This window comes from Crotalus tigris, unplaced genomic scaffold, assembly GCF_016545835.1.
Source record: "Crotalus tigris isolate CLP2741 ecotype Arizona unplaced genomic scaffold, ASM1654583v1 scf7180000019245.846064, whole genome shotgun sequence".
Classification (NCBI taxonomy): domain Eukaryota; kingdom Metazoa; phylum Chordata; class Lepidosauria; order Squamata; family Viperidae; genus Crotalus; species Crotalus tigris.
The window spans coordinates 248983-274344 of NW_024097453.1; the positions used below are offsets into that span (position 1 = coordinate 248983).

A 25362-nucleotide genomic window follows, 5' to 3' on the forward strand; every position below is an offset into this window, starting at 1 on the left:
TAGTTTTATAAATAACTTAAGATAGTGAACATACCTAATACGCCTTCCACTATTTTTTCACAACCCTGTGACATGGGTTGGGCTGAGAAAGAGTGATTGCCTCAAGGTCACATAGCTGCCTTTCATGCTAAGTAAGACAGGACTATATCCCAGTTTCTAGTTTATTGAGATTGGAACCTTCCCGTATGATTGGAAAAATAGCAGTAACCTTCTGATAGTTAATTTAAATAGCTTTTTCCAAGGTTTAAAAAGAGCATCCAAGTAGTTTTTGCATACCTTATTTCCATTCCCCTTTGTTACCTCCTTATTGCTTATAGAGGAAAGCCAATTGGTTTTAGATTTGCTTATACTGTATATACCAAGCTGCATTTGAGTTAAATAAATAAAAATGCTGAAGGAATCACTATAACATGTAACATTTTTGTGCTAAAATCTATTATTCAAACAGCACATTTTGTTTTATAAACCTCTAGTCATTTCACTTCAGTAAAATAACTTTTTTTTTTTAAAAAAAGACTAAAATATGTAGAAATAGTTCAACTGCATGGCAGAATTATTTCAACAGATTAAACAACTTTGATTAACTTTGAATACTGTTTTATTTACTGGCGATCTCTCTCTATGTATGTTTGTGTATGTATAGGGAGGGAGGGAGAACATTTGTTATTTTAAATTTCACGTACAATTGAATGAGAATCAACAAAACTTAATTCTAGCTAGCTTCTCATTTTGATATTTGTTTAACTCAGTGGTTCTCAACCTTTCTAATGCTGCGACCCCATAATACAGTTCCCCATGTTGTGGTGACCCCCAACCACTTATACATCACCGGGTGCCAGGGGCGTGGCCAAAGGGGGAAAAATGGCGGACAGCCTTGTTTGGCGACCCCTGTGAAATGGTCATTCGACCCCAAATGGGGTCCAGACCCACAGGTTGAGAACCACTGGTTTAACTTCTTCAATCATATTAAAGTTCCTTGTCTTAAAACTTTCAAGCTTTTGGAATATAACTGAATCTCATAGTGATTTTGAACTTCTGAAAACTAAGTAACTTTGAAGAAGCAGGCTTATTTTTTCAGCATGCCATATAGCAGGGCTTTTCAACCAATGGTACGGGTACCACCTGTGGTACATTGGCACCTGGCAGGTGGTACGCGACCATCTTAGAAAAGTGGTAGCGGGGGAGGGGAATGACCTGAACCGGTGGCACCACATAAGCCTGAGCGAGAGATAGCTGGAGCTGCAGGGCTGTCAGGGCTCAGCAGAAGCACCAGGATCAGTACCGCTTTCCAGCTGATCGGCGCTTCTTTGGGGCTGTCAGGGCTCAGTGGAAGCACCAGGATCAGCACCAGACTTCAGCTGGAGCTCAGTGCTGATCCTGGCGCTTCTGCTGAGCCCAGAAGTGCCGATCAGCTGGAATGTTACAGCATCTCCAGGGTCTTGTGATTTACATTCAGATGGTTGGGAACTAATTCATATTTATGACAGTCAGTGTCCCAGAGTCATGTGAAGTGACCAAAACCTGCTGCAACCACCCAGCAGATGGGGGGAATAAAAACCAAACACCCCCCCCCACCCCACTTCCGCTGCCAATCCTCAACAGAAATGCTCACAACAATGAAAACCTCAGACAGGAGGAAGAGCGCTACTGGGTGGGCAGGCAGGTATCTTGCTCGGCTGTGGCTTGGGACACACTTTTTTCAGTGCCATTGTAACTTCAAACAGTCACTAAGCGAAATGTTGTAAGTCGAGGACTACCTATACTTTATCACTTTTTTCCTTTTTTTTTTGGTCAAGTTTTTGACACCTTGCTAGGCGACTGGTGGCACTCGGATATTGGCATATCCTAAAAGTGGTACAATGGGTGAAAAGGTTGAAAAGCTCTGCCATATAGCACATAGGAAATATACCTTTCTGGACATTCAACAATTTTAATATTGTCAATGAAGAATTGTAACTATTAAAATAAATCTTTCAGTGAAACTGGAGTGGAGCCTCTTCTTGTGTTCATTTGCAAAACAGAAGTTGTGAAAGCACAGCTTCTTCACACCTGAGCCTTGGGGGGGAGAAACATATATAATGGTAACTTCTTACACTTAGACAATGTCAATATACTGTAACAGGAAGCTGCTGGTAGGTTATGCTTCTGATGATGCACCTTCATTTTCATTCTTACTGCAGAAATTACTAAGTGTGCCCATGATGTAAACTGTAGTTGAATTACATCAGAAAAGTTGAAATGTAAAACAAATTTCTGTCCTGTTTCTGCATAGGAATCCACAGGATTTAGATTGAAACAAAGTCTTAATGAAATACAAAATTACTCATCATCTTAATCTACAATTTTAGTTGCAGTTGCATCTTATCATGTCTTGCTTTTACTAAAGAAAGATCTCAAATATTATAAACAGAAAATTATAGTCAAGAAAACATTATACTTAACAGGAGTTCCAATACAGATTTCAGCCAAATGAATGTTTACTGTATTATCATTAAAATTCTGTTGTGAAGTTCAGAATAAATCAAATATTACAAACATGAAGAAAAAAAAAAAACAAGAAAACATTACACTTGATATGAGTTTCAGTATAATTTCAATCAAGTGAATGTTCACTGCATTATAATTACATTTTATTGTGAGGTACAGAATAAAAAACAAATAGTCTCCAGCAAATATTAAATAAAAGATTAAGAAGGAAAATAAATATTGGCATCCTTGAAAATCTAAGCTCCTTCAACAGGTTTTTTTTGCATATTTAAATGCTATTAAATATTTTATGAGTAAATATGCAGCTTAAATTTGGTAATAAAAATCTGGTGCTTGAAACCAGGAGATGAGGTATAGCATCATCCCATAAATTCCAAAGTTGGAAGCTTTCTATCTCGTGTCATGAGTAGTATTTTCACTGACATTTAGCTGCTTTCAGAGACTTCATCTTGAATAATTTCTGATTCTTGCTGCTTGCATGGGGAGGCAACGGTCACCTCGGTTGCCCCGTGCAGCAGTTTGGCCCCTTTTCGCTGTGGCAAGATAGTAAAAAAGGCTTCTTCCCAGTTCTTCTTTTCCAGATATGCCAAGATGATTTCAAATACTATGAGAAAAAGAAAACCAGTTTTTTTTAAATAAATAAATAAATGAAAATGTTTGATAAGAAAATTAGATAATAAAGGAAATAAAACTAAGTTTAATTATAAGCTTCTGCAGTAACCATAAAATAATCTTATTTTGTACATTGTATTTGATTTATATATTGTTATTAAATAGAAGGCAGCATGCAATTGTTCTTAAGTGAGAAGTAACTCCATTACTTCATTTTTTTTCTCCCTAAATTCTGTAATATGACAAACATTGTAAATCACACATCCATAAGGGACTGGTTTGGACAAAACTCAGCAGCACTTTTTCGTGCGGCTGCTGATAAAAACAGGATTGCCAACATGATCACCAATGTCCGATAACGGATATGGCACAAGAAGAAGAATAAGTATAATCAATTGATGTTTAAAAGCATATAAAAACATAGTTCTAAAAGGGATATATTGCAATTAATCTAGGCTGTAAATAAGAAAAAAGAAATTGATTCAGCAAAATCAATTTCGTTTTTTAATATCTAACTGCACTTGTAGCTTGTGCATTACGGAAATTCAGAAAAAAGGTTACCCTGGAAATCTATTTGCAATAAGCTAATAGCTAATGGATAGCTGAGGGCAGGGTGGAACCCCTTCCACTGAACTATTTCTGTGAGTATGTAAATAAAAATAAGATAACTGCTTCATGTATACCCAAGCATTTTCCTGATTTCTACTTTGACAGTGGAATATCTGTAGCAACAAAACTTTCCTCCGCTATATTGTACTGCTTTTATTTCTGGTTGAACATTACTTCTGCAGCTTCCTCATCTCAATTATCTTTACTGGGATTTGAATTATTTACTAACAGTTACACTAAACAATAAGATGTAGCAACTAGGAAAATATTATTCTTACCATGATTGACTGCCAGAACTTTCCTGCTGTTCATTTTCACAAAGTTTCCTAGGGGGAGCTGTGCATGGCTTATACCTTGTTCTTTTGCTCTTTTGTATGTAATTCCCTATAGGCAAAATAAAGAAAATGACCTTTTGTTATTAAATTACATTGCCTGAGATTATTTGCACGGAACTGATTTTATGTTTGTATAGTAAAATATATGCATCACACAGCCTTCTAGCATGATTTAAATATGTTTCATATTATAGACCACTGGTTTATAAAAGATATCAATTATTAATCTATTATCTATAATCTAAAATGCTGAGAAACCACTTTTATTTTCATGTCTTATATACAAAGACAACCAATTAACTGATTATGTATTAACCAAGTAAACAGTTTCTATGAACTGAACCAGTTATCGGAGCTGATATGGAGAGAAACAGCTCAAAGGATTAATTAAAATAGGTGCTTATTTCTTAAATTGTGCACAAATTTATTGTGTTTATCAAATCCACCTTATGCTGTCATATTAGACTCACATTTTCAATAATGTCCCAAAACTATCCAAATTAACAAATAACAGCTGGTGGAAGCTAAAGAAATGTAATCCCTAGACTGTGACTTGAAGGCATATGATCAGAAACCCGTAAAAATTATACTAGCTTTTTAAAGAAATAGTAAGATGATGACAAATGATAATAAACATACCAACCATTCAATACCTTGCTGTATTTCTGTTCTGCAGTTCTGCAGATTTTCCTGTAAACTTATGTCTATGAATGCTATACACAGTTTTATTAGACACTTTTATTAGACACTAAATTCCTTTTGCATTTATTTTTAATGCTAGCAATACAATAAACATGATTAAAATAACAGAATATGCGCTGGATGAAACACTAACCGCACAAGTACACTGCTGGTATGCTGTATCTGTTACAGAGCATAGATGTATTGTGACAATATGCTATCCTGTGACCATAATAAAGACTCGATTTGTAGTGTGACAGTATCTACAGAATTTTCATTTACATATGGGATGGGATGGAGCCTCTTACTTAGTTCCTGCTGATCTTGGAGTGCAGATGGCTCAGGGCTCAGCAGACTCCTCCATATTACTTAAAGGTGCATGAAACACTAGAGATCATTCAGAAGTTCAGGCTGAGTTTACTGTGACTTCAGGCTTTAGCTTTAGGATAAATAGGAGGAAACTATGGCCAGAAAGCCTCCATCCAGCCCTTGATGATAGCAACCCATACTCTGATTTGGTCGGTCTATTGCAATGCACAACTTGAGATTGTCTTTGAAAGCTATCGAGAAACTATAGCTAGCATATAATGTAGTGGCTCCTAACAGGTTTGGATAACATCCATTTTGAACTCATACTGGTTATTAGGAGGTTTTCAGGCCCAATTCAAAGTGCTTTTAAAGCTCTTTATAATGCTGCTCCAGGATATATCAAGCATGTAACAGAATTGAGTCCATCTATTTTGCACTAATCAAGAGAAGGCCTACAGCTTATTAGGTGTGCATGGGACATATTCAAGACAACAGGCCTCCTCGACGGTAACCTTCAGTTTATTCTTCCCCAGAAGCTAATGGCCCTGACTCTGCTGGCATAATGTGAATAAATTAGTTTAATCCTAATGATGGTGAGCCCTTAGATCAGTTCCAAAAACACCTATGAGATTTATTGACAGCTGTCCAACATATAACATAAAAGTCCAATTTATCCAATTATGTTTGTTTTTGATTTTTACCTTTGACTTTGCTGTACCCTAACTATGGTGCAGGGTGTAAGTATAGAAAAATACTGTACATCCCAATGACTCTCACCATGATCAGTACTGAGGGATGTTGTAAGCTGTAAATCAACATGCGGGAAGTCACAAATTCTCCAAACTGAACATAAAACTACATTAATAAAAATCCCATTTCTTTTTTCATTAATTTTTAGTTCATTAAGATTTTTTTAAAATATGCATGCACAACATTATAATTAGTCATCTACCTTGTGATGATTGTGATCAACCAAGCCTCCAATTACATAGGCTTTTGATTCATCTAATTCATTCAAGACATCTGGAGAATCTGAGGTAAGGTAAACAAGATCTTCCTTTTTCACCAATTCATTATAATGAGCTGATTTAATATGAATATCCTTCAAGACACAAACACAAGTCCAAATGTAAATTATTTTAAAACTAATTTTTTTACTATCTTGAGTATATATATTCTATGCCTGCACTAGGAGTATTGTATGTAACTATCAGTAAAGGATTAACAATGCAATGAAACAGTATTACAGCATTATCATTTATTTCGAAGGAATATCTATACTATATATAGTATATTGGAAAGATTATAGCTAAAATGAAGAAGGCACTTATTTGTAAGTCACTCAGTGATCACAAAATATAGGCAATCCTTGACTCATGACCATACTTAAGCCCAAAATTTCTGTTGCTAAGCAACAAGTACTTTTTGCTCCATTTTATGACCTTTCCAGCCACCATTGTTGTGAATCACTGCAGTTATTGAGTTAGTAACATGGTTGTTAAACGAATCCAATTTCCGCATTGACTCTGTCTGTCAGAAAGTCTCAAAAGGTGATGATGTGACTTTGGGACACAGCAAGCTCATAAATACCTGCCGGTTGCTAAGCGTTTGAATTTTGATCAGATGATCATAGGGATGCTGAATTGGTCGTAAATGTGAAGAACAGTCATAAGTAACTATTTTCAGTGCCGTTATAACTTCAAATGTTCACTAAGTGAACTGTTGTAAATCGAGGACTACCTGTATCTGTAGTTTCATTTCACTGAAGGCAAAGTTCATAGTACAGCAATCTGACAATGGATAATGTTGAGATAACTCCTGTCAAATTCATGCATTTCTAAGAAATTGATTCAAATTTTTTTGGGCGAATATCTATAGCTCGGGTATAGGACGAAGGTGAAGGTCTGTTTTCCAAAAACACACAAGCTCAGAGAACAAACTTTCACCCTCAATTTTTTTTAAATGTAAACAATTAAAAATTATATACTTAAAATTGCTAGCACCTTCCAATTTATCCATCCCTTGTCTGTTTCATTCATGTTGTCCTTCAGCTGGCCTCCATGACTGGTCAAGTAAAACTGGAAAATAAAAATGCATGCAACATTCATTGATAATTTTTAAGATTATACAACAAATACTCTTTTCCACCATTTCACATTTTACACATTTTAGTTCACCTCAAACAGGATAATAACTTAGACTTGGAAGTTCAGAAGGATTTTTTTGTACACACTTTAGGTGATTCTGTGGTGTTACATAAAGACCCCAAATATGTGTGGTAAAAGTTAGATATACTATAGATGAAATAAAAATCATGGAACCATACAAACATTTGGTCAACAGGGAAAAGAGAAATGATGTTATAGTAAACATGCTATATCTGTAAGGGATCCCCAAGAAAGAGGAGCTGAAAGCCAGTGCAAATAGTACAAACTTCATTAAACTTTATTACTCTGTTAAACTTACTGTGTTTATCTAAAATAAGACTGGTCTTATTATTTTTTTGGGCTCCAAAAGACGCATCATGGCTTATTTTCAGGGAAACACAGTATCAGGGTGATCAGCCCGGCCAGGTGTTTCCCCGGTGCACGCACAAGAGGTGACAAGCACGCAGGGGCCGATGGTGTCCGGCAGCCTGCCAACCCCTTGGCCAGTGCACTCTGCAGCTGCACAGCCTGTGCAGTGCAGATGAGTTGATTATCTGTCCAAGCAGTAGGCAGAGGTAGATGCGTGAGGGGAGAGGCAAGTGATCTGGATGTGCTGCGCGGCCGTGGGCAACCCAAGAGACGGTGGGACAGAAAGGGCAGCATGTCAGGATTATCTGCCTCTCCTGTGCCTCTGCCTGCTGCTGGCACGTGAGCCTTCTGTGAGCCAGGTTGCCGCACGGCGTGTTCAGATCACCTACCTCCCCACCTCCACACTTGGACTTACCTGTGCTGCGCAGGCTGCAGCTGCTGCTGGACACCATTGGTCCACGCGTGCTGGCCAGACCGAACTCCCCCAGGCTTATTTTTGGGATAGGGCTTATATTAGGAACATGCTAAAAAAATCAGGCTATGACTTATTTTCTGTGAAACATGGCAGCATACATGCAATTTTATGACAACAGATTATGGATTTTGCCATAGCACATCCCTACCAATAATTAGTTTATAAAGTTTTTATAACTATCATTGCATTCACTAATCTCATATGCAAAACAAGTTATCAGATGTAACTTATGAAAAAAATCCCAAGTTTCTCAACGGAATGCTCTTTCCATGAAATCTGCAATGTCTGTATGAGGTGTTATGTCATTTATGTGCCTATATGGTCTGTGCCTTACTGCACAGTTATGTTTATATTAAAGTTTATGCAGTGATTAAATATGGTGTTAGCCTGGTTTAGTGTATACATGAAGAAGTTTTGTCATAAAGAGAGAATGAATAAAGATGGAATCTCAAAACAAATATATGAAGGAAGAATGAATAGCCTGAAAGAAGACAAAGTGGTAGCAGGATGCAGCTGACAAGGACCTCAGAGAGATGTTTAAAGAACAAAAGCCAATGTTTGAGTTGGTGTAAGGAGGTGGTGGATAGTTTGCAAGAATAACTTGCAAGCAGTAGAAAGATAGTAGAGATATATTGAATGGATTGCCGTAAACTACCTTTAGGCACACTTTATATTCTTTTTCTTATCTCCAGGCATTAACCTCTTTTCCTTACCATTTCGAACTCCTTTTCTATGTGTGCATTGTTACCCAGGATATTTTGTAGCAGAAAAAAATACATGGCAATCAGTACTTTAAATTTTCTATAGCAGTGGTTCTCAACCTGTGGGTTGGGACCCCATTTGGGGTCAAACGACCATTTCACGGGGGTCGCCAAACAACGCAGTCCGCCATTTTTTTCCCCTTTTCCTTAGCTGTGCTACTCCCTTTTATTCTATTGGTTTTTGAAAGCTAATAGAATAGACTCTCTTGAATAGAGTCTAATTCTATTGGCTTTCAAAAGCCAATAGGAATCGTCCAAGCTGTCTCTGCCCTGCTGAGCCCGCCAAAAGTCCCATTCTGCAAACGGTGCTGCATCAGTTGAGTAGTCCTTGACTTATGACCGGTTGAGCAGTCCTCGACTTACGACCGGTTGGGGGTCACGGCATTAAAAAGGTTGAGAACCACTGATCTATAGCATGCGTAAACTCAGTATAGGTATGACAACTATATTTAGACACATTTGGACATTAGTATTGTCACATTTCTAGACCAATATCTAAAAATCTTTAAATTATTTTTGTATATGCTAAAATGCAAGTATAATAAGCATTATGTTATGTTTAAAAATCATCTTTCATATATATTGCATAACACTCAGAAAGTCATCAAAGAAGGAGATTACTTGGATTGACATACCTGAACAGGATGAAGTGCTTTACGATTTTCTGCATAACACCTCTGAATTTGCTTGTGAAGTTTCTTGACATCCTGTATACAATACAATTTGTTTTTATACTGTCCTTCAGAGAAAGCACCACAAAATGCTTTAACCAAGAGATTCAGAGAGACGCTAAAGAGAAAGAAAGGAAGCTTTTAACCAACAGAAATTACTTCTAAAACATGTACCTGAAGAAAGCATGCTAAAAGTATAGAGGTTTTCTGAGCTCTCACTTATTACTAGCTCATCACTCTAAAAATAATCCAGATGATGCTAACAATCTGATTAAAGATAATATCTGGGCAGCAATGCTGTGTACATGAGCTTCTGGGACTTGTCTTATTTTAAATTCTACTTATTAGTAAAATATTAGTAAAATGTAATAAAATTATGCAATTAAAAATGACAAATAATTTTCCTAAAATTAAATTATACAAGCAATTTACAAAAGCGTGACACCAATTTTTCTAAACCTATTGGGAATATTGGTAATGTTTGTCAAGTAAGGCTAACCTATGAGGGTCAGTCTGGAGACATGATTAAGGCATCAGGCTAGAAAGCAGAAGATCGTGGGTTCTAATTGGGCAAGGGCAATCTATTTCCAAAAATCTTCTTAAGGCAAACTGCAGGGACTAGTCCAGGCAGTTGTGACAAGTCGATGCTGACTCAAAGGCATACACACAAAAATGTACCATATTTTTGTACTAGGTTAAATCTTACTTCTTCGGTCCTTCATTAATTCTACATTAATTTCTCAAGTCTCAACATTTTCCAAAAAATCTTTTGAATAAATTCAGTTCAGATATTAATTTCCATTGCTAAGCAATGTAGTCGCAAAGTGCAATATCACATGACTTCATCTCTTAGTGACAGCAATCCTAACAGTTGTTGCTACCATTGTTATAAGGGTCATGAATCATTAAATGAGAACCTCACGACTACAACGTGAGACTGTGCGAGCCTCTCCCAAAGTCAATGAAGAAGCTGGCAAAAAGTCTCAAGTCCTCAGTGGCTTGTGCGGGGTAAATATTAGAGAGAGGCAAGGTGGAAGGGTACTGAAATAAGTGCTTATGGCATGGGGTGTTGCTGCGAAGTGCAAGCCAGCTGGGGATAGGATGCTTCTATGAGGCATGAGAGTACATGGGCTTGGGACAGGCTGCTGTAGCAAGACACGAGTGCACGTAGGTTGAGGAAGAGAGCTGCTGTGACTGCATGCAAGGTGGGAAGGATGTGCTGTTGCAAGGTGCGAGTGTATGGGGGCTGGGGAGAGGTTGATGATGCAAAGCACAGATGTGTGTGAGCTGGAGAGAGGAGATGGTGCAAGGCACAAGTGTGGTTGGGTGAAGGGGGGGGGGGGTTGAGGCCTGACTTCACACTAAAGAATATGAGTTCTGTAGCAGAGTTACTCAGGAAAAAAAATGGTGGGAACAATTTACAAGCTTCCCTGCTATCTTAAAATGTCATTGTAACTCCAAACAGTCACTGAATGAGTCATTGATAACTGAAGGTTACCTATATCTTGGGAATCTAGAGAATTACAAAATCTACATGATTGCAACAAGTTGACAATGACTTGATGACATAATCTTTCAATCAATCCAGGGGTCTTCAAACCTGGCCCTTTTATGACTTGTGGACTTCAACTCCCAAAATTCCTCAGCCAGGCATGCTGGCTGAGGAATTCTGGGAGTTGAAGTCCACAAGTCATAAAAGGGCCAAGTTTGAAGACTCCTGAATCAATCCATTAAGAAACTTATTAAATATTATTTCTATTTACCTTTAACTCCATTAAATTGTCAAAACTGCAGTCTATTATAATCCGAAGTGCACTAGGAACAATATCCCTACGCATACGTTTCCTGACATTTCCTTCACTGTTTGATTCCAGCTGAGATTGGCGCTCCGTTTTTCTCTTCAAGCGTTTTTCTTTACGCTTTTGCCTGAAATGTTGGAAACAAAAACATCACTATATTATTCAGTGGCACAATATAGGTTATTATATTCTTCCATATTGTTTTAAAGATAAGAGATAACTGTTGGTTATCTGCTAAGGCATGTACTTTTAAATGTTGGATGCTGGCATATAATACTCAAGCAGAATACATGTTTAAAGGATAATGAATAACAAGTCATGAAGATAAAAAGTATATTTGAAATGTGGAAAGGAAGGCCAGAAGAAAACAAAAAGATGTTTAGATATTTACTGTATATATAACCTATTATTTCATTTGTCCAATAAGATACCATTTATACAGTGTGAAATCAGATAGGTTATAAGAGTTTTCTAGAAGTCTTTCATCACGCAGGAGGGGAGAGATTACACATTTGTTCAGTCCTCTCCAGTATAAAGGAAACAGAAAAGGATGAGCTCATATAATCCTCAGGCTTAGTTCTGAACTTTTTCATGGAAGAAACTGGGTAGCAATAAAACAAATCCGCTCAGAAGTGCTTAATCACAAAATCCTTTCATAAGAAACAAACCGTACTTGCGCAAGGCTCTTTGTTCTTCCCATTGTTTCTGCTTTATTAGCTTCTTTCTTTGTCTTTTTGACATAGTTTCAATATTCTCCATCTTTTCCAGTGGCAATTCTTTAATGTCTACCTTATCAACATTGCACTTCACCTTCTCCTCTGTATCAGTACCACTGGGTGTTTTAAAGTTTTCTGGTGGCATTCCTGAAGACATGAGCTTCAAAAAAAAAATAAAAATTGATTATTAGAAAACTTAATCCAAACAGAATATATATATTTAAAGCTCTTGCCTAAGACAGTTGAATATAAAGCATTCTCTGCCTATCATACAAATTATGATGAAAAAAATCATTTCATTATTTGTACTAAAATGCATACACAAACACATAAAATGCCAATCAACAATAGTACAAATTCAAGACATTTGTGATTGAAATAGATGGCCCAAAGCTGGTACAATATTGGGAGGTGAGGGAGAGAAACTGTAATAAAAGAGAACATTCACAGATATCAGTTACCTTATATTATCATACATTCTATTTTGCAACCATATAATAGCCATTGTATTATTTTCAGTTTAAAAATTATCTGGATTATGTCCACATTTTATTACATTTACTAGAGGGATCAGCAATCCATTTGATTTAAATATCAGTAAAGAAAATAATCGTGGAGAATTCATAAGGCTGCTAAATTCAAAAGCCTTGAAGTTTTATGAAAGTCAATGAAATGAAAAATATCCCCAAATCTAAAAAAAATAAAAATATGTACAAGCCTTAGAAAAAGGTACTTGGCAGCATTCAAAAGCACAAAAGAATTACCTCTCCTTGATGGCCACACAAGCATGTAGACAACCAGGGGCAGCTTTCAAAGAGGTTATGCAAGCCTGTGCTGCATTCTGCAAAGAACCTCTTTCAAATGCTTTGCACCAAACTGGCAACAATACAATGTAAAACATCCATATAGTTTATTCTATTTTCTTGAAACAATTTAAATTGCAAGAAACCATGACTTGCACTTTTTTTCCAGCAGTGTCTTGGAATCAAACTTGTAGGTCTAAGAAGCACCAAGCTCCACCCTTCTGCGTGAGGGAGGGGGACAGGGAGAGACCTGTAGTAAAATACTACTTATGTCATTTTAACAAAAGCAAGAGCAGCCTAAAGAAGCTCACAATTTTATCCTTTTTTTTTTTTTTTTACTAGGAAGCCTGGGTCTTCTAATTCTCACATATTGGAGCCGTTTCCTTGGGGAAGCATAGATTACTTTCGCTCCGTTCAGTTCAAGCTTTCTCGGACCTGAGCGCGCACATTTTGCGCCAGAGAGCCTCGTCACACCACAGAAGGGCCCATTTCCGTGGTGCCAGAAGGCGCTTATTTTGCGCCGCAATTAACTCGAGTGGCTTTTCCCTTCTTTTAGGTCATTCGTAAGAGGCTCAAAGCATTTCTAAAGGACTTGGCCCGAAACGGACCGGCCTTGAGTCGCCTCAGGGAGGAGCCGAGAGCCAGGGCTGGACTACAACTCCCGTCGTGCCCCCGCCAACATGGCTGCCAGCTAGCGCTATGCTGGGCAAAATCGGGCTCGACTGGTGAAACCGTTGGGCAGGAAGACTGAGGAGAAACGTGACTTCCCGCCCACCAAACTAGAAGGAAGGGCTCGCGCTCGCTCGCTTACCTCGCACCCCAGCGCACGAACCAGGAGCAACGGCCACCGCCGAAAGACCAGCAACCCGGCCTAGCCCTTCCCTCTGCACGCGCCGCTGACGCCCAAGACCGCAGTGGCACCACTCGACGCGGACTAATGACGCAATATCTCAGTCTCGTGACTTAGTAGGCGGGGTTGTAGTGAAAAAACTCCTCCCCGACTTGCGTTTATAATACTGAATTTTGTCTTTTGAGAGGCTGTTAAATCATTTTTATTTTTTTTAAAAGACCATAGTGCCTTTCAAATGTATTGGCCTACAAACGTTTGTCCGCGGGAGCTGAAGAAGTATTTAGCATCTGATTCAATAATCCAAATGTGATTTAGTTCACGTGCCTTTGATCAGACACTAATGGACAATAAATAGTTCAGCGGATTTCAGAAGTGCCCGCTGGCTTTTGAATCTGCACTTTAATGTTTTATTAGCTAGTCTACGTTACACAAGATATCTTTCCCATTCAAGTATTTTCAATGAAGAGTAGCTTCATAGGTTGCAGAAGCAGATAGAAAACGAAAATTAATATAGAGTATACCTTCATAGAAAATATTGCTACATAGCGAGCTGATATATGGATAAGTTTCTTGCAGAACTCAGCATGACATATCACTTTTTTTATCATTGGATCTTTGGGGATTGATACATATATTATTGTAAAAAGATAAATTGAAATTGCCAGATTACTACAAGTGGAAAATGACAGTTTACTGATCATTGCAATCAAAGGGATGCATCTTAAATTAGATTAATCAGTGGCCTGTGGCTATGCAGAGGCCTCAGTTCCAAAAAAATGTGATCTGTGGAGCTGTGACTTTTAGTGGGTGACTGATGAGAATGATAATGCTATTTATAGTAGGAAATTAACTTGGGTTTCTGCCAACTGACAGCACTGGTTGGCAGAGGGTCACTGGGACAGAAGCAAAAGGGCAAAGAAGAGAAATGTGTAAGTGTATATTTGAAAAGGTCTATGCCAGTTTGCATGTCCATAGTGATATGTTCCTGACAAAAAAATTACCTCCACACATTAGTGTAATGCATAGAGATTTTCTCTTCTGCACTAGCTTTTTCTTGCTCGGCTGGAAAGTAATTGCCAAATTGTTTTGTATTGGTGGTAGTACATACGGGACGAGTTTATAAATGACATTTCCCCTACTAAGCATTCAAATGAGGCTTGTGAGAAAAGCAGAATAAGACTTTTTTTTTTTTAATCAGTTTGGTCAAAGAAACCATAATTATCTTCATTACATGATAATGGAAAGACTTTTATGGCTTGAACTCTGGAAATTTATGATGGCAATAGGACTTTAACCCTGGAATGCTGGCCAGCAAGACTAAAATGAAGTGTATTGAAAAGAAATGTTCGTTTAGATCAAAGAGAACAGTACCATTTGTATGAATAGCAATCCTGGAAATAGAAATCTGTCTGTTCTCAAAAGGCACTTTGATGTTCCCTGGAATAATGCATTCTAATTTACCATTGGAGCAATATCTTCAACTCAGAACTAAATTAGATGTGTCCTAGAAAATCTAAAAATGGCATTTGTTATGCCTTTGGATATGAGTTATTGGAAACAATAGAATGGAGAAAACCATTTCCCCACCCCCACCCCCAGTGCTTTTTTTGTAAAAAAAAAAAAAAAAAAAAGGTGCCGGAACTCACAGATGTCATACAATCCATCTTGCCTACCCTACAAGGTTCCATCCAAAAAAAGTGCCGGAATTCCATTCTGGGAGTTCTATGACAAAAAAAGCCCTGCTACCCCCTATATCATATTTTGAATTTTCTTCTCTCTATTTAATCAATGTGGAATAGATGATTGTGGACGAGAAAGGGGTTTGGCTTGAGTAATGCTGGATCAGACCAGAGGCTTTTCAACTTCAGCAGGCAGCTTTACTTGGAACAGCTTAAATTAGGTGACAATACCCCTAACATCATAATACATCAACAGCTGCCTATCCCAGGTCCTTGGGAAGGACTCAATAAAAATGGATGGTGGATAAAAATGTCAGAGCCAGTCTGAACATCTGGCTGACTGCGATGAACCATAATACAGCTAGTCCTTGACTTGCAACCATTTGTTTAATGATCAGAGTTACAAAAGTGACTTATACATGTTTTTCATACTTAAGATCATTGCAGCATCCCCATGATCATGTGATTAAAATTAAGATTCTTGGCAACTTATTCATATTTATGACAGTTGCATTGTCCTGGGGTCATTTTTGCAAACTTCTGCAAGCAAAATCACTGGGGAGGCCAGATTCACTTTAGTAACTTAACAATTGCAGTGATTCACTTAACAATTGTGGCAAGAAAGGTTGTAAAATGGGGCAAAACTCACTTAACAACCGTCTTGCTGAGCAATAGAAATTTAGGGCTCAAATGTGATCGTAAGTCAAGGACTACCTGTAATCCTAAATTCTTGGGAAGAACTCAGTGCCAACACCATCTAAAAAATTGGCAGCTGTGACTTCACATTATTGTGAACAAATAATAAGGCGATTTTACTTGGAACAGCTTACATCCTGCTGGAAAACTTTTAACACCACCAAATAACATCTGCCTATCCAAGGTCCTTGGGAAAGACTTGATAGGTGGATAAAAATGCCAATCCAGTCTAAACATCTGGCTGCTTATGTGATCAATCACAATGATAAAATGCTTAAGCTTTCTGACTCATAGCAACTCTGTGCAGTTATTAGAATTAAACAGAGATTGTAGTCTGACTATAATTTGGTTCCAGGAAAGCTGCAAACAGGTGAAAACAGTTTTTCAAAGCATCTGTTTTCTCTTAAAAATTAGAAGTAAGGGAGAGGCATAATAAAAACATTTAGGGCAAAAACATAGGAAGGACAAAGTATGTTTTGAAAGTTCTTAAAGACATAGTGCAAAGATTTAAAAGAGTAATTTTTCATGACATTTATCAGTCATATGTCTTCTGCAATAATTCCCATTGCATTTATGAAGTTTAAAGAGAGTTGGGCAAATGTATATGTAATACACTGGCTAATATTAGTACGTCTTTTAGCATGAAGTAATGAAAGCTTAAGAAAAGAATAAAATATTTAAACACAAATTACCTCCGTTTTCAATAATTAACTAGAAAGACCTTTAATGAACTTAGTACCCAAGTGTGGAATTTGGAATCTGACTCTTACTACATCTAGATAAACACCATTGTGGCAGATAGAAGACTTCTTTGTAGATTTCATTTCAATCAGAACAGTTCACTTCACAATTGCCTTACGTTATTTCCAATATGATAATTTGTAGCTTATGTGAGCCAGCTATGGTTCTTCTTACTGTGCTTTTCCCATGCATCATTTCCACATATTCCGCATCAGTCAAAGGTAAGTTGCTTTAAACTTTTAACTTGCACTCATATATTTAAACCTTTGACTTGCATTAGCAGGTGTGTATCTGCCTTTTAATGAGAGAAATGAAGGTACAATGTAGATTTTATTTATGTGGATCTTTTATAGATCATTTTGAATTAATTGGGAGGTGGGGGAGATTTTGTTACATGGATTGCTTTATGAGCTATCTGTGGTTTGGAGCAAGTTAGGTCTTTCTTCTTAGGGAGACTGGATTTGTGGTTTAACACTAAAACTATTCACAGGAATCTAATTGAAAACAGGTTTAAGAAAACAGTTTTCTTAAACTGTTGACACATATTTGCTTTTCGGGGCATCAAATATTTGTTGGTTTTTCAAAGATAGGTTGAAGGGTGCCATTATCTAAATAAAGAACTTAATTCCCACTAGTATGCACTTTGTGTGAATTAACTATGTGTACATTTGCCTATGCACATTTAAACAAATACAATATATCTCATCAAAGTCGTCACCTGCTATCCAGCAAATCTTTTCAATCTATTCTCCTCCTGATTTCTCTTCTTATATTTTTTCATATTAGGCTGAACTAATTCCAAATTAGAATATAGTGCCAAGGCAGTTTTTCATTAGAGATTTGTTTGATCTAAGGTATGACAACTATGTACAGCAACATAGTTGTTAAGCAAAGTGCACTGCACTATCTTCTTTAACGCTCCATGCTTTTAAGTATCTTGGAATGTCCTGTTAAAACAATGACAGATAATCTGTTTGTAAAATGTGAATGATAAACCAGTAAACTAGATACTGGGCCTATCAATAAGAAAGAAAGGTAACTAGTTAAATTTGGAAGGAAGGGGTAGGTCAAGCCCATCAGTCTACATGATTATAAGATAAACAGCTGCATAATGTAAGAGATTAAGATTGAATTTCTAGGTCTCAAGACCTAGAATGTCTTTATAAACAGAATATGTTCCTCTGACTTTGGAAGTAGGATATTAGAAGCAATTAACTACAAATTTCCCAAGAGATTTAAGAATATATGCTATGGGAAGCCAATTAATAGGACTACTTCTGTTCAGTGATCAGATTGAAAATGAACTTGGGTGATAATTTAAATAGCAGAATGGAAGAAGTGATTAAATATTTTATCCCAGCTATTATATTACAATCTATATGACAAGAGGTGATGCAGCAGGTTTTATTCCTGTCATGCCATCGTCGGAGTCTGAGTCTGCGGAGGAAAATGAGCTGGAACAGGACCCTATGGAGGTCAAGGGAGAGGTGTTTATGGTTTCAGAGGACTGTGGGGGCTGTCCTCTGTAGTTTCAGAGGACTTCAGGAGTGGGATAGGAGGAACAGAAGAGACAGAGTTCAGGCAATGAGCAAGGGCCACCCCTACCTGATCCTAGAGCACAGAGAGTGGAGAAAAGGAGGGAACAGCGCAGGCAGGCTCAACTACTCGGGAGGGGAGTATCCCGCCTCTCCACAAGACACACCTGGAGACTGAGATTTAAGAAGACGCTGTGGGGAGAGGCATTTGTCGGGAACAAATGCTGATTCCTTGGAGTTTTGTGTGTGTTGTTGCTGATCTCTTATTCTGTGACTTCTGCTTGGAAACCCGGAAACGCTGACCATTGGCCTGGCTGACAACGTTGCTTGGATGTTCCAAGATCTTGGACTGTATTTTAGCTTCCCTTTTGAAACTGCTTAGGCAAGCGTGTATTCACACAGATTCGTTAGGTTTATGATGTATGTGTCATTCCTTGTTATCTCCGTGGCCTTGAGTAAATTCCTCTCCTAATCAGACTGTATGTGAAACTACTTGCAGCCAGAGGTGGCTGAAGGTGTGTGTGTCTTCCTGTGTTTGGAGGCTTGCCAGAAACGTGGGAGCATTTGGGGAAAATTTGGAGCAATTAAAGGGCGGTTTGAATTGCCAGCTGACTGCATTGCCTCTATGCTGTGCCCTGGGTAATCACATTTCCACTGAAATGCAAATACAGAAGAAATCATCAGCAAGAAATCATTAGCTTACACTGTGCAAGGACTGTAGCAAGGAACTATATCCTTACAGTTTTATTTGGTAGAGATTTTCCACATTTTTTTTCAAAGTCACTTAACAAAAATATAATGGAATATCTTGCTGTACACTGGGCCACATTTTCAAGAGGTTTCAAAGACAAGATTTTTCATAATTACTGGGTATTACAATGAAAGTCAATTTAAAAATCCAGAGCACTCTATATTCTTATTTTTATATTTTATTTAATTACATTGTCATCTAATTAAATTTTAAGACTAATGATGTGAACAAGAAGGTATGTCATTAAGCACAATGGCTCTTTGCTTACTACACCCAGCAAGGAATAATAGGTGGAGTCTTGCAGAAGATATAGTCCTCATTGATAAAGAGGTAGCTCCAGTCCATTAAAAGATAAGGAAGGAATATTGAACTATGTTCTGAGCAAGGAGGTCAGGTAAGTTGGCTGCTAGCCAAGTGTGGGTACTCTCAGGTGAAATGCATTTTCTAGATCACCTTCAAATGGAGTTTGGCACTTGCTTGCAGGGAGACTTGCAGGGAGAGAGATAAGAAAGTACCTTGACATCCTCATTGTCTTTTAAGAAACTTTTAGGTCCAAATGAAGATGCTGGCGTAGTATGATTTCAGGGAACAAATGGAAACAGTGGGAAAATATATTTGGGAAGTTGAGTGCCCCATCTTTAAATTACAGTATGGTTAGCTTACTTGCTTCAAGATGTGATCAGCAAGCCCTGTTGTGTGTGGTGTCCATCCTTTTCACTCAACTGAATGACAACTGAGCTTTCTGCCTGAGTCTTATAGTTCAGCCCTTTCAAAACCTTTCATAGTGTGAGGATTTACTGAAGAATTGCTTCTGGATACACTCGCCTACTCAAATGCTGGCATAATCTTCCATTGACCTTTTCTGAGTGTCTCTGTTGAGTGATAGCAAGGTGAGGGGCTCCCTGCTATGGCTGTCCTCTCCAAAAACATCCTAATCATTTTTTAAAAAATTTCTTAAAGCCAATTTATCTTGGACCTTGTTTCAATTGCATGCCTAGTTGTCTGTGTTTTAAACGTGGTTGCTTCTCTCTTATTTGTCTTCTGTAATGGTTATTTTGATATAAGGTTATATTTTTGGATGTGGTTGCATTTTAATGTCCTTTCATTGCAACATGTTTTTTTTTTATTCTATCCTACACATTTCTGGCTGAACGTATTTCAGTGGGTAGTTAGAAATCATCGGAATAATTTAAAAAATTAGGAGGGAAATGCAATTTTTATAATTTCACTGAGGAATGGCTAGTGGCTCCTAGAGGGGTGGCAAATTAAAAAAAAAAATTAAGATTGTGTCTATGGCACACTGAAAAGGTTGGGGATTCATTCGTGCCCTCTTAACTGCCATATGCCCTTGGAAATGAATTAATAGACTAAATTCCTATTGAAGACAGTTTTGAAATGTGTTGCATTTCATTCATGCTAGTAAAAAAAAGGATTATGAATACACTGAAAACACTCCCACTTTTTTTTTTTTTTTTGAGTTTCTGTTGGAGCCATTCATTGGTTATTGTGGGAGGAAAAAAGTAAGCTATCATATTCTAAGGAACGTATTCCTTAGTTTGCTGCCCCAGATGAAAAGTGTAGGATGGTATTTTGTTTTTCCAAGAAGTACCTCATTGTCAGTGTGTTTTTCTTCAGTTGGAGGCAGCCCAATTTAAACTTAAAGAGATACAGTACAAGCAATGAGGCTGAAATAGAAGCCAGTGTCTCGAGAACAAATTGTCTAGTCACAGATTACCCCATAGTGATGAAATGCTATTATTGTGCTTTTAGATCTAGGATGGACAACTTTGGGTGGCTAAGATCTGCATCTTTAAGAAAAATAATGTCTCCACTGAGTGAAACTAGTTGTGATATGAGGTTTTCAATGCTTTATTTGGCTTTTCTGCTTTTAAGCAAAATGCAGGTAGTCCTCAACTTACAATAGTTCATTTAGTGACTGTTCAAAGTTACAATGGCACTGAAAACAATGACAGGACCATTTTTCACAGTTACGATCTTTCCAGCATCCCCATGATCATGTGATCAAAATTCAGATGAATTCAGATGCTTGGCAACTGGTTCATATTTATGACGGTTGCAGTGTCCCAAGGTCATAAGACTGCCTTTTGCGACCTTCTGACAAGGAAAGTCAATGGGGAAGCCAGGTTCACTTAACAACCACATTATCAACTGCAGTGATTCACTTAACAATGAAGGCAAGAAAGGTTGTAAAATGGGGCAAAGTTAACAAATGTCTCACTTAACAACAAACATTTTGGGCTCAATTGTGGTCGTAAGTCAAGGACTACATGTAAAGTGCTTTCATTAGATGCACTGAAATATTCAATGATTTAACACACCTACTTTCTTTAGTTTTTGACCAAAAGCGGACAGGAAAGTATGTGAGATACATACACATATATTTCTGATATACTTTCCTGTGCATGTGTATTATATGTGTAATATATATATATACCCGTGTAAAATTGGAAGTGTTTCGATGAAGTCCCATTCTGGCAGTTAACTGGCAGTTAAAAGGAAGAAACAGCTAAGACCACACATTGCTCCTCGAAGCACGAAGCTGAAAACACCAGCCTGAAGATGACGAATGGGACTTCATCGAAACGTCGCCAAGATACTTCCAATTTTACACGGGAGAAAACCCGAATAACCAAAGACCTACATATATATGTATATGTATATGTATATGTGTATATATATATGTTTTATATATATATTTGTTTTCTGAGGTTTTCGCGTGTGTTTGTATGTAGGTCTTTGGTATTTGGGTTTTCTCCCGCGTTAAATTGGAAGTGTCTTGGTGACCTTTCGACGAAGTCCCATTCGTCATCTTCAGGCCGGTGTTTTCGGCTTCTTGCCTCCAGGAGCAAGAAGCCGAAAACACCAGTCTGAAGATGATGAATGGGACTTCGTCGAAACGTCACCAAGACACTTCCAATTTAACGCGGGAGAAAACCCGAATAACCAAAGACCTACATACTGTGTGTGTTTGTGTGTGTGTGTGTGTATGTAGGTCTTTGGTTATTCGGGTTTTCTCCCATGTAAAATTGGAAGTGTGTTGGCGACGTTTCGACGAAGTCTCATTCGTCATCTTCAGGCTGATGCTTTCGGCTTCGTGCTTCTAGGAGCAAGGACATTGCTCCTAGAAGCACGAAGCCAAAAGCACCAGCCTGAAGATGACAAATGAGACTTCGTCGAAACGTCGCCAAGACACTTCCAATTTTACGTGGGAGAAAACCCGAATAACCAAAGACCTACATACAAACACCCGCGAAAACCTCAGAATGAATATATATATATATATATATATATATATATATATATATATATATATATATAACAGAAATCACTAATATCCTATCCTGCTATTTATGGTAATTTGTACATTAGCCAAGGGGAAGTGCAGAAAAGCTAAAGGGCAAATAGCAGCTGGGAAAGTGGATTTGGAGTGGCAAACTGATGTGGGCTCTGATCCAAAGGTGGGCTCTGATCTGGATTACAGCAGCAGATTGGGGTTCTAAACAGCCGCTTTGCTTTTTAAAGAACAGTAGCAGTGTTAAGCATTTTCAAAAATGTCATAAGTATAATGTTTAATGTTTAATTTAGCAATATGCAATTATATGGAAACATGAAGAAGTCTCCAATTTTTTTCTATTAATCTGCATTGAAAGGTATTCCCTCAGTTATATTTGTATTATCTCTGCAAATTGCAACCTTTAGACTATAGCAGGACTTAAAGTATGTTTCTATGGAAGATTTCTTAAAGACTCTGTGATCTGATAATGATAAATGTAGAACACTAAGTTAGCCTGAGTATATAGATATGTAATGTTGCCTTCATTCCATTTTAGCAATTTATTATAAAAGAATATGTTTGTGCATTAGAATGATCAGGTAACTGGGCAAAAGTGAACCCAAATTTATCATGGCTACCTGGTGTTATAAGATGGAATGCTTTCTTTGACAATATTGTCATTATGTTGAATTTATAGTCTTAGTTTATTTCATATAAAAAGGCCTTCATCCTGCAGTGAATAGATGATGGCTAAAATGACGATGATATATACACAGTATGTGTGTGTGTGTGTGTGTGTGTGTGTTAATTTAACGTTTTGAATACATTTTAGTTATTGTAATGTGCTATACTATATGTTGATACTTTGCAACTTAGAATCACAACTAAAACAACACGGATGCTTTTGAAATAAATGGACTTTGATTATCATATTTTGATTGTTTATGTATGTAAACTATTTCTAAGTATTATACTTTTCAGATGGATTCAGTGAGATTACAGTGTCTGTAATATTATAGCTTAATATTTTCTCTGAACTGCTTGCTGTTTTTTGGTATAAATAGCGAATTAATGCTGTAAGACACAGCAAGGGTAAACTTAGAGCCAGCTAATGGTTAAAACTGCATGTGTTGTCTATGCCAGGAGTACTAATAAAAGGTACAGTCTCTGACAGCTGTCTCAGCTCAAGCAGCATAGCTTTCTCTATTATACAGAACCATGAGTTAATTATAGAAAGTTGTAATGACAGATACTAAAATAGTTATTCAAGTTGCCATGTACTCATTTCTCTCTGCAACATGCTTAGATAACAGAGGCACTCTCTGCCTTACGTGAGAATCTCAACATACTGCATTAAAATGTACATCTAGTAGTATTTAGGGAAATCTACATTTATATGAATAAGCTCTGCAAATGTATCAGAAGGAGAATAATATTCAGTGGAAAGCAATGTAAATTAAAGTTGTGCAGATGAAAATAGATACATATTAATTAAACAGTCATGTATTAGTATTAAAACCATTATTTGTCACAGTTTATAATCGGGTAAAATACTGTATAGCAAATTTTTGTAAGCTATTCTAAGTCAGTACATCAGTCATAGCAAATTCTAAAAAAAGATAAATCAAATTAAAAATTAAACCAATAGGCTAAACATATTAATTTTTTTCTAACGCAATCTGGGTTGTTCCCTAGGATGTATTAAGTTTTTTTTCAGTTTGTGTTTTATTTATTATTTCTGTGATCTTAATGCATTGCCTCTGCCAAAATACTCAAGGTACTTTCAAATTTAGAATACTATCATATAATTTAATACATGGATAAGAAAATAAAAAAGCATGGGAACAGAGAGAAAAATAAGCACATTTAGATGTACGCATATATTTCTAACAAATGAAATACATTTGATCTTAGCCAAAAGGCTGGGAAGCTATTAAGAAGAGGCATCTTAATGCAAACTTTCCAGGAAATGAGTGAAAAAATGAAGGTCAAATTGAATGGTAAACCCAGTTCAGGAATGCAGTTTAGTACTTTGCTGGTACACCATTCATCCTAATAGCCAACAATCTCAGCCAATAGTCTTACTAGGTCTAATAGTAGGGATGGCCTTGAAATTGATACAGGAGCATATTACTTCGCTTATAAACTCTGCCCTGCAAGTCATCTATTGAAAATTTTGTTGAAATAATAATATCAAAATATTATTTACAGCACATCAGGTTAATATAGAATGCTACCAGTGGGAAAGATTCCTTTCCTAAATAGAGAAACAGAATGACCACGGGCAGGCAAACAATTAATGGGAGGAGGAACGATTTCTGACTTCTTAACTTCCCCATTGAATTTCCTTGTAGGAAGCTGGCAATGATTTCAGAAATCTTCCTTCCTTCCTTCCTTCCTTCCTTCCTTCCTCCCTCCCCCCCCTCCCTCCCTCCCTTCCTTCCTTCCTTCCTTCCTTCCTCAATATATATATATATACAATATATATATCCTAAATTTTTTGGATTGCTAACAAAGAATAAAGGGAGAACTGGAATAGCTATTTCGAGCTTCTTAACTCTCTTCAGCCAGACATACCCTTCTGAGATTTGAACCTGGGCTGAGATTCGAACCTTCAGCCAGACATACCAGAAGGGTATGTCTGGCTGAAGAGAGTTAAGAAGCTCGAAATAGCTATTCCAGTTCTCCATTTATTCTTTGTTAGCAATCCCAAAAATTTAGGAAACACAAGTGATGTCGCAGTAGCGACTCCTGCCTGTGGATGGTTCTAGATTGAGCTGATACAGGCAAAAGATTTCTTCCTCCCATATTTGGGCTGACAGGGTGCATCAAAAAAACACTCAAGGTATATATATATATAAAAATTACATTAAAAATTGAAGAATAGCGATTCCTGGGTACATACATTTCAGTAAAAAAGGAAGCGATCACCAGGAAATAAAACACCAAGGTTTTAATAAATAAAATCAAGCTTTCGATGGCTAACATCTGCCATCATCGTCAGGATACAAGCCAGCTAGTGAGGAAACCTGCTTATAAGC

At 37.3% G+C, this 25362-nt stretch overlaps 2 protein-coding genes across 2 annotated transcripts in view; one reads left to right on the forward strand and one right to left on the reverse strand.

Annotated features, from left to right (window-relative positions):
• Nucleotides 1-2331: 2331 nt before the first annotated feature.
• Nucleotides 2332-13728, reverse strand: TRMT10A (tRNA methyltransferase 10A). The gene is made up of 8 exons (XM_039361320.1): nt 13586-13728; nt 11929-12131; nt 11220-11382; nt 9421-9492; nt 7037-7111; nt 5986-6135; nt 3987-4092; nt 2332-3091 (listed from the first exon to the last, which is right to left on the reverse strand). Exons 2-8 carry the CDS (start codon nt 12126-12128, stop codon nt 2913-2915), a joined length of 945 nt encoding a protein of 314 aa, XP_039217254.1. The 5' UTR covers nt 12129-12131; nt 13586-13728; the 3' UTR covers nt 2332-2912.
• Nucleotides 13729-16805: 3077 nt separating this feature from the next.
• LOC120316103 (microsomal triglyceride transfer protein) overlaps nt 16806-25362 on the forward strand; it is a 39813-nt gene continuing 31256 nt past the window's right edge. Inside the window, exon 1 of the mRNA XM_039361317.1 lies at nt 16806-16961. Coding sequence (XP_039217251.1) covers nt 16871-16961 — 91 coding nt within the window. The 5' untranslated portion in view covers nt 16806-16870. The remainder of the gene's footprint in view (nt 16962-25362) is intronic.

What these genes read in the sequence shown, in the direction of transcription:
- TRMT10A (XM_039361320.1), bottom strand. Translation starts at nt 12,128, where the DNA reads ATGTCTTCAGGAATGCCACCAGAAAACTTTAAAACACCCAGTGGTACT. An exon ending in GAACAAAGAGCCTTGCGCAA is followed by an intron (nt 11,383 to 11,928) that starts GTACGGTTTGTT and finishes CCAACATTTCAG; the next exon opens with GCAAAAGCGTAAAGAAAAAC. An exon ending in AGTTCTGGCAGTCAATCATG is followed by an intron (nt 3,092 to 3,986) that starts GTAAGAATAATA and finishes TTTTTCTCATAG; the next exon opens with TATTTGAAATCATCTTGGCA.